The following is a 9,556-nucleotide window of genomic DNA, read 5'->3' on the forward strand; positions in this document are numbered from 1 at the left end:
AAATATTTTCCACTGCTCTGGGATTACAGCTTATTTTTTTTAAATGAGGTTCATCACTGTCTTAACCCAAAGAACCAGAGAAGCCAATGACAGTCCCTGGCAGAGCTGTAAGGACAGAACCCTCACTGCACGACCAGGAGAATCTGTACACATCTATGGGTGAAACCTAGATGCTTTCTGTAGCTTCTCTAGCAAGGCTGTGTCTCCTACCTGGTGATCTCAGTGCCTCCTGTGGTTGTGCCTGTGTTCTGCACAGGTTTAAGGGTAACCATTCTGGTTCCTGTCCCCATTGAAGGCATGTCAGACAACGAGTAAATATTCAGTGATGGTTTATTGTCTGGTCTTTATTATTATTACAAAAAACAAAGCAGATATCAAAAAACAGCAAAGATTTCACAAGGTCCCCAATAGTTTTTACACAACGGAACTGTAGTAAAATAGTAAAATTAAAACACATGAATTTCAGTCCTGGCCCCAAACCTTCTATGGTGATCTATGGTCTGGGATGCCCTAGGCTTTCCTAATTCTTTAAAATGCTCCTCTTTATTTGGGAACCTGACTGGCCCACTAGCTAACACGATGAGGCACAATGCAACAGGAATGTGAGCTGTCTGGTATCCTTACAGACCCTACACAACCAGAAAACAAAATAGGGGAGGCTCTGCAAAGATGGTGTTGATACCAGGATATGTTTCTCAGACTACCTCAAGCAGCCCTTTAGTTGTGCTTGACAAAACCAAATCACTTCTCAGTTGCTGAAAGGTGATTTGCTGTGTAAAAGCTGCTTTTTCTTCTTCTCCTCAGGATCTTTGGTCCCCAAAATAAGAAGAGTTCACTGGGCTGGGCTCCAGTGTAAATGGGCCATTAACCTTTTAAAATCCACTTTCCAAACAGCACTATGGACAACTCCATCTCACTGTGACCTTCCCACTGTGGACCCAGCATCAGACTGATGGCAAGGAACCTGAGCAGGTTAAGGAAAATACTCAGCTCTCTGGAATGATAACTGGGGTTGGAAAAGAGCTTTTCTTCTCTCCTATTCATGGGTGTAGGGTCAGAGGTTGACCAAAGGCAACGTGGTCCAGTTACCTGTGTTAATAATAGCTGCCCCACTTCTCAAATATCAAGATTTTAGCTCAAAACACTGCTTGGCTAGCAAAAAAATTAAGACACTGCCCTGTGTCCCTCAGCATTTGCTCAGAGAGTCAGGTCCAAATCTGCCACGATTACACACAAATGCAAATCACCCTAAACATCAAATTGTTTACATCACTGAATACATCACTGAAAGGCTGGTGAGTACCAAATATTCCTGTTAGAAGTAAAATTCCACCTTCATAATTTTCCAGAATTGAACTGCAGAAGAGATCACAATGCACATAATTGGTGGGGTACGACAGAAGCAGCAGGGCAAAGGCAAAGCTGGGGACAGGGCTGCCCTGGGGCCGCCGTGCCGGGACAGGACAGGAGGGGTCAGGGCTTGCAGCAGCGGCTCCCTGCTGGAGTCACACCTGGTGACACTCCCTGCTGCAGTTACACTGTCTTCCTGGCAGTCAGGACACGCACAATGGAGCCAACTCCTCCGGCAGCCAGCGCCTGGGAAGGGAAACATGGCAATCAATCAACACCAGGCCAAGGCAGCTACAGCCTTCCAGGACATGAACAGGCTGACAAGAACGATGGAGAGGGATTTTGGACATGGCCTGGTGTGACAGGACAAGGGGGAAGGGCTTCAAACTGACAGGGAGTAGGGTTAGGGATCAAGAAGAAATCCTTCTCTGTGAGGGTGGGGAGGCCCTGGCACAGGGTGCCCAGAGAAGCTGTGGCTGCCCCTGGATCCCTGGCAGTGTCCAAGGTCAGGCTGGACAGGGCTTGGAGCAACCTGGGACAGTGGAAGGTGTCCCTGCCCATGGCAGGGCTGAAATGAGATAAGCTTTAAGGTCCCTTCCAACCCAAACTTTTCTGGTAGTCTATGAAATTACTTGGATCACATTTATATTGCATGTGAGTATCTTCCTGCCATCCACAAAACACCAGCAGCCAGGGTACAATAATCATACTCAATTTCAAGAAAGCTATTTAACTTTACTTAAGCTTTCATTTCCCTGCATAACCAAGGTGCAAATTTTGCTTCCCTCCAGGAAGGAAATGCTCCTTCAGCCTACTTGAACCAATGGATGAAAGCATTTTGTTTGCCTCAGTCTAAGAGAAACCCAGATTTTAACTGTTGGGTGTTTACCCAAGGAAGCAGCAGTGGGCAGGAGATATAACTCAGCTGTGAGCTCCAGGGCCATTCCCTTGTCACAGCCTGAATGTGGCACTTGAGTCTCACCAGACAGGAAGGGGCTGAGGGCCTGGGCACTGTGGCAGGAGCTGTCCCCACACACTCACCTTCTCATGCCACTGCAGCAGCACAGCACTGCTGTTGTCAGAGGGGCTCTCAAAGCCCTTGTAGATGTACTTCATGAGCAGGTCCACCCCGTTCTTGTCCAGCGACTGCACCGCCTTCTCGATGTCATTGGCTTTGAAGGAGATGAGCACCTTCAGCACGATGCTCTCAGCACGGTCCTGTCAATAGGCAGGCACAGACACGGCCAAACTCGTGTCAGCTGCAGCCAAACACTCTCTCAAACAAACTGAATTAGAGCATTTTCCTCTTTAACAGCTCTGAAGAGGACTGTGTGTGAAGAGCTTGTCATGGTAAGATAAAACAGACACATCCTCCCAAGGATAAACAACATAAAAGAGTTTAACACATTTGCCCTGCTTTAGTTTCTCTAAAGTTTTTACTTTTCTTTGTCTGTGTTTGCAATTCTCCACCCCTTAATCGTGGTTAAATAATAAATGCTCATATGGAAGCTCAAGACCTATCAAGTTCCAGAATAATTATAGTAATCAAGTGCTTGTCTGGCTCCCCTTCCTACTAGAGCCTTTTCCATGCCTCTGTAGTGTAAAAATGTGACATTTCCATACCTCTGTAATGTAAAAAAAAAGTGTGACACAACCATTATAATCCAGGGAAATGCCACTGGCAGCCTGGAAGAGGTGACTGCTGGAAGCCACATGTTTTCTAAGCAGTCAGCTGCTATCCTAGACACACTGGATTGCAAACTTTGCAAACTGGCCATTAATATTAAGCATTAATAACCATTGATCTGGATGTCATTTCAGGCCTGGGAATGTGTGTGGTGTGCTTACAAGCAGCAATTAGCAATGTAATCAGCAAGGAGCAGCTCTTCCTGTTCATCCATCACTAACTGAGGGAGGATAAGAGAAGAATGTCTCCGGGTCGCTGGACTTTTGAATAATTCCATCACACAAACACTTCAGGCAGCTTCTTCCTACAAAAACTATGGATGTCAGTTTTCCTGCCCAAATTAATATCCCATAATTACTTGGCTTAGCAAGACTTCTCATTATGACTGTAAGTAAAATTATGTTCCAAAGATAACAAAAAGTTAAGGCAGGAATTAATGTTCAGTCATTCTGCCCTCTACAATTCCAGCACCAAGTGTATTCTTAAATCTTTCAATAGAGGGCTAATGGAAACAAATCATTAATGTGAGGACAAAGCTATAGAGCCCTATTTGTAACAGCTGGTTCCCAGAGCTCTGTGAAACCCTTCGGGAAAGGGCTGGGGCTGCAGGAACAGCTCTGCCAGGAAGCAAGCAGCAGGGAACCATGCCCCTGGGCCTCTCCTCAGGCAGGGAGAAGTGACTGCAGGCACTCACCAGCTGGGCAATGCCCTATCTTATCAGCCTGTTCCTCCCACGACTGCAATCATGAGCTATTCAGGACTCATCCTGGGGATATTCAGAAATGCACGTACCCAGGAGACTCCCACACTCTGTCACAGGGGGAGGGCTCATTTTCCTGAGGTTTTAACAGCTTCGTTTTGATTGGATGTCATAAAAACCAATTCTTCCTTTTTTGTAGGCTCAATGCTGGTGGTTTCATTAGTCAGAGGTGACAAGTGCAACCTGGTTCCCTGAGCACACAACGATTATTACATCTGTGAGCTGCCATGTCTGGTGTGAGTCAGACACAGCCTGGGCACACAGAACACAACCAGCACTGGCAGGAGAACCACAGCTGACCCAGCACCAAGGTAGAGGGACCTGTGACACCTGAGCTACTGTATTCTGAACAAGATTAAAGCACTTGTGGTCATGGACGTTTCAACATCAGGGAATACCCTAAATTCTGCTTCTCTGGCCTCCTCAAGGTACAACCAGTTGCACAGAGGTAACAGAGATAGGAAAGGATTTTTAGGGAGTAACCCAGGAGCAAGCAGTTGCTATTTTACCTTCACTGCCTGGTTCTTTGTGTTGATGGGAGGGTTCTTCAGAGCTGCCTGCAGTGCAGCCATCATGTTCCCTGTGCCAGAGGGTTAAGGACCAGACACCAAGTGCATGGACATCAAGTACCAGGACAGCCATACTTGTACCTGGCTTGTGCATGACTGAAAACACACTGATGCAAGGATTCCCTCACCAGCTAAGAAGACATTACAGCCTAAGACAGCAATTTTCAGGCCATTTGAGGCAGGAGCAGCATCAACAAGCAGCCGTATAGTTCCACGACTGTTGAGTATTTCCTAAGCCTTTCCTTGAATAAGGCTCCAAGTAAAAGAAACCACCCTCCATCACTTGTGCAATCTGTAGCCCTCAAGAACAGGTCTCAGCTCGGCACATCCAGCCAGGGGACAGCAGCCCAGCGGCAGCCCCTGGCAGGGGTGACCAGGGAGCCCTGGGAGCAGGCACGGGAACTCTCTGGGCACAGGAAACCCGCTGTGAACATCCCCCCGGACACCTCCTGAGCGCTGCCCCGGGGCACTGCGGCTGCTGAGGGCAGGGGAGGAGGCTGGGCCGCCTTCCTGCTGCCAGCCCCTTCCCCTTCAGCCTTTTCCCCTTCCCCTGCCAGCCTCTTCCCTTTCAGCCTTTTCCCCTTCAGGCCTTTCCCTTCAGCCCCTCTTCCTGCTGCCAGCCCCTTCCCCTTTAGCCTCTTCCTGCTGCCAGCCCCTTCCCCTTTAGCCTCTTCCTGCTGTCAGCCTCTTCCCCTTTCCCTTCAGCCTCTTCCCTTCCCTCTGCCAGCCCCCTTCCCCTTCAGCCTCTTCCTGCTGTCAGCCTCTTCCCCTTCAACCTCTTTCTGCTGCCAGACCTTTCTCCCTTCAGCGTGTCCCCCTGTCCGGCCAGTCCCTTTCCCCGCAGCCCTTCCCGCCCGCCGCGGTGCCGCTGGCCGACGTTCCCCTATAAGGCCGCCCCGGCGGCGGCCGCGCCCGCTCCGCCCCCGCCGCTCCCGTCAGGATATTGCCGCAGGCACGAGTCCACCTCGCCCTCATCGGGCCCCGCTTGCCCGTCGCCCCCGTCCTCCTCATCCACGAACTTGTTCTCGTCGTACTCGTCCACATCCACCCGGCGGAACCGCGCCGAGGACACCGTGTGCTTCGCCATGGCCGCGCCCGCCCCGCGCAGCCGCCGCCGGCCCGGCCCGCCCCGGCCCGCCCCGCCCCGCCCCGAGCGGCGCCGGCGCAGCGGGAGCGCTGAGGGGGGGCTCGGGGCGCTGCACAGTCCTGGGGCGGCCTCCGCTAGAAGGGCCCTACAGCCCTTTCCATCCCACCTCTGCCTCGGGCAGGAACACCTTCCGCCAGCCCAGGCTGCTCCAAGCCCTGTCCAGCCTGGCCAGTTCCAGGGATGGGGCAGGCACCGGTTCTCTGGGCACCCTGTGCCAGGGCCTCACTCACAGGGAACAACTTCTTCCCAATATCCAATCTAAACCTACTGTCCTTCAGTTTGAAGTTTCACAGATTCACAGGATATTCTGAGTTGGGAAGGACCCACGAGCATCCTCGAATGCAATTCTTGAGTAAATGGCCCGTACCGGAATTGAAGTCACAGCCTTGCTGTTACTGTCACCATGCTCTGACTGACTTCCTCGTGATTCCTGTCAGCTCCTTCAGGCACTGCAAGGCCACAGTGGGGTCACCCCCGAAGCTTCCCCAGGTGAACAATCCCATCTGTCCCAGCCTTTCCTCCCAGCAGAGCTGCTCCATCGCTCTGCTCATCCTGGAGCCTCCCCTGGACTCTCTGCAGCAGCTCCAGGTCCCCCCTGTGCTGGGCCCCAGGGCTGGGGCAGCTCTGCAGGTGGGGTCTCACCTGGGCACAGGGACACAGGGGCAGAATCCCCCGTTCCTGCTGCCCACTCTGGGGCTCAGCCCAGGGCACGGGGGGCTCTGGGCTGGGGCAGCTCCAGCTCTCACCCACAGCAGCCCCAAGTCCTTCTCCCAGGGCTGCTCCCTCTGCTCCTCCCCAGCCTGGATTGACCCCGGGGGTTGTCCTGACCCACGTGCAGCAGAAGCACTTGGTCTTGTTAAATTTCATGAGATTTCCATGAGCCACTTCCCGAGATTATCTGGATCCCTCTGTCCACCCCCAGGACAGCGCCAGGCTGGGCAGGACCCTGTGTGAGCTCCAAGTGAAGTTGGAGCTGCCCTGCTCGGACAGTGTGTCCTCCAAGGGACAGGGAGCTCAGGGAGCCCCTACTCCAACAACACCTAGTGACCTTGAGAGTTAAAAAATAGCCACAGCCTGACTGTTATTTTTTTAAGTTACACTTGGCCTATGTATAATAATTATCCTATTATATTATTATTAATTAGGAAATGACACAGCTTTGTGAGGTTCCTCTTAACAGAAAACAACAGCCCTGGGAAAAAAAAATACACATACACACATATATATATAAAATACACACACACATATATTGCACCCACCACCACGCCCCTTATTATGAAGAAAACAGCTGGTGGGAAAATTTTTTCCTGTGTCAGCCCTACCTGCAGGACCACTCACCTTCTTGACAGAGGAGGAATTTAGGATATGTCACATGTTCCACCAAAGTTGCCTCAGCTCAGGAAGCTGCAGTCCAGCTGTAACTGTGGTTGTAGCTTGGGGACTGCTGGTGTTTTTCTGCTGGAAATTGGCTTAAGGGAAACAAAGTAATTGCAGGAGGTAAATGGACTGTCAGAGAGTGCCAGAATGGTTTGGGTTGGAAGGGACCTTAAAGGTCGTGTAGTTCCAACTGCCTGGCATGGGCAGGGAGTACTGAGGTTCAGGGCTTACTGCTCTGGTTTATGGCTGAAAGATAGAAGATTAAAACAAAAGTATGTTCATAATCTATTATTTGAGACCCACAGTTATTCCATGGGTTATTAAATTTGTCAGGAGGGGACTTTATTGGTGTTTTTTTGCCATCTGTGATCTCAGTTTCACACCAAAATTGGGTGGATCTGTGCCATCCTCAGAGGAGGTCTGTGCCACAGGGAAACACTTCAGAATGAGGACTTCCACTGACTTAATCCTTTGGCATTTTTAAATGCCTTACAATATTTCTGGCTTTGGGGAATAGCTGTTCCCTCTGAACGAGCAGAAAGGCACCTGGGAAAGGCCCTCCTTGGCCTGGAGACATCCGAGGAAGCAGACTGCCTCCCACGGCTGGGAAAGGCTGTTGGGAAAGGCTGGGCTGAGAGAGGAAAAAGCCTTTAAATTCTCCTGTCCAGAAGGGTTCTCCTGCATTCCCTGGGGAAAGGCTGCCCTATAACATGTTTTAATTCCTGTTAGGTTAGTTTGGTGTTGGTTTTGTGCAGCTGCTGGCAGAGGTGGGTGAGGAGGGGCTGCCCCTGTGATGCCACACACAAAGGGGCAGAGCAGGTATGGCCATGTCCCTCCTGGCAGCCTCTGCAGGGTCACCCGGGGACACAGGGTGCAGGGGTCCCACAGAGCCCCGGGGGGACTCTCCCTGCACAGACAGGGCCAAGAGAAGGAGATGCAGAGTGAGGTGTGAGGTGCCCCAGCAGGAAGCTGAACATTTTCCTCATGCAGCAGCGTTGAGCCTCTTGCAGGGTGAGAAATTGCAACTGATGCTTGCACAGGCGGCTGTGAAAAACTACTGAAACTTGTAGCAGCATATGGAAACTTGCTTGATGACACAGAGAACAAAACTCTTTCTTGGAGCCTGGGGGTATTATTCATGAACTGGCCTTTTTACTAAAAAATGAGTAAAATTTTCTCTTTTACCCAAGAGAGAAGAAACTGCACAATTGAAACAACCACACTTTTCAGGATTGTTACAGGTGATTCCATGATTCAATCTGGCAGAAAAACATGCAAACACCATTAAAAAAAACTTTAAAAGGTGTAGTTACCATATCAGCAGGTCTGGCTCAGGGTAATAGCAAATATTTATCTAATTTTCACTGGCTTTTTAGGGCTCTTGCAATTTTTCTTTGCAAATTCTGGGGTACAGAAAAGGCTCCTCCCTGGTCTGGGCAGTTCAATGCAGAAGGATCTTTCCAAGTGCAGGGGCTTGGCCCCAGATGAGATGGTGACAGCAGGAAGATTCTTTAGGTGTTTCCAGGTGCCAGTTGCTGGGAGTCAGGAACACAAACAGAATTTGCCTTTGCAGGACCAGGTACCTGTGGGAGTTGAGCTGCTGTTCTGTGCCTGTCAATATTTTTTTTAATTTCTCAAGCGATACCATTGCCCTTTTTTATTAGTGAAGTCTTGCTACAAGATTGTTATAGCTGAAATCTGGGTGTTCTAAGGAATATCTAACTGAGTTTCTTTCCAAATGATTTGTGTGTTTATCTGCCTGACTTGCCAGCTGGACAGAAAACTCCTGTTGTACTTCTGTACCAGGGTTTTCCCTTTCTTAGGAAGTTTGTGTGCCCCTCCCTGAGGCTGTAATTCCAGGAAGCAGTAGGCCAATCTGTGAGTAAGCTCAATCATGCTTTGTACCAGGGTATCAGAGGAAGGCAAACACAAATTTTGTGTGGATTAACAGCTTTTGACTTAAGCAGGAAATTATTTGTCTTCACTGCTGCTCTCATTGCCCCTCTTCATTCCTGGATCCTGTTAAATTCTGTTGCTGCTCCACTGTGAAACATTGCCATCTGCATATTTTATCACAGCTCACTTCTGCATTCAACCCTGTTTTGCACTCTGTCAGTATTTAATTTTTGCCTTAAATTCATCATTTTGTTAATTTGCTTTGCTTTCCACTCCTGACTCTACACTAACTTCTGTATATTGTCCTCATATGTTTTCACATATATATGTGCTGTAGTTCCTTCCTGATCCAGGCCATTGTGCTATTCTCATCCAGATTACTCCTAAAGATCGGCTTCCTGACATCAGGAATGTTCCATTTGTAATTTCTGGTGTTTCTGTACATTTTGGATGGTCAATTGTGCTCTATTCTGTGCAGTGTAATGTCACCCTGGCAGTTCTTTGCCTCGGGGAATAGGAAATGCCTCTTCTCCCTGGCATAAAGGAGGGCAGGTCTGGAGAAATGACCCAAAAGTGACCCAAAAATGAAATGTTTTTCTTTGGAGAGGGATGTCAGGAAAGGGGATCACCCCTCGCCAGTTCTCCTGTAGGCTGCCAGTGCTAAAGACCATTGAAAAGGCTGCAAATCTGAGATAACGTTCCGCTTCCTCCTGCTCTGCTGGTGTTCCTGCAGAGCTGGGATGGCCACAGGATGGCAATGTCGCACCTCA

General features: G+C 49.7%; 2 protein-coding genes across 2 annotated transcripts; both read right to left on the minus strand.

Annotated features, from left to right (window-relative positions):
* Positions 1-312: 312 nt before the first annotated feature.
* ARPC5 (actin related protein 2/3 complex subunit 5) lies at positions 313-5,491 on the minus strand. Its single transcript, XM_083867398.1, has 4 exons — positions 5,310-5,491; positions 4,307-4,378; positions 2,392-2,568; positions 313-1,596 (listed from the first exon to the last, which is right to left on the minus strand). The coding sequence occupies exons 1-4, from the start codon at positions 5,451-5,453 to the stop codon at positions 1,534-1,536; spliced, it is 456 nt and encodes a 151-aa protein (XP_083723524.1). The 5' UTR covers positions 5,454-5,491; the 3' UTR covers positions 313-1,533.
* Positions 5,492-7,353: 1,862 nt separating this feature from the next.
* Positions 7,354-8,538, minus strand: LOC310912476 (uncharacterized protein; the record flags this gene model as incomplete). The annotated part of the gene is made up of 3 exons (XM_083867069.1): positions 7,354-7,457; positions 7,688-7,797; positions 8,474-8,538. The coding sequence occupies 3 exons, from the start codon at positions 8,536-8,538 to the stop codon at positions 7,354-7,356; spliced, it is 279 nt and encodes a 92-aa protein (XP_083723195.1).
* Between the last annotated feature and the right edge of the window lie 1,018 nt (positions 8,539-9,556).

The sequence above is a fragment of the Zosterops lateralis genome (genome assembly GCF_965231275.1).
Source record: "Zosterops lateralis genome assembly, chromosome: 9".
Classification (NCBI taxonomy): domain Eukaryota; kingdom Metazoa; phylum Chordata; class Aves; order Passeriformes; family Zosteropidae; genus Zosterops; species Zosterops lateralis.

Bases quoted from the DNA above. Each gene is read 5' to 3' on its own strand.
- ARPC5 (XM_083867398.1), bottom strand. From the start codon at position 5,453: ATGGCGAAGCACACGGTGTCCTCGGCGCGGTTCCGCCGGGTGGATGTG. The intron at 2,569-4,306 runs GTAAAATAGCAA...GCCTATTGACAG, and splicing joins CAAAGAACCAGGCAGTGAAG to GACCGTGCTGAGAGCATCGT. The intron at 1,597-2,391 runs GTGAGTGTGTGG...TTCCCTTCCCAG, and splicing joins TGCTGCAGTGGCATGAGAAG to GCGCTGGCTGCCGGAGGAGT.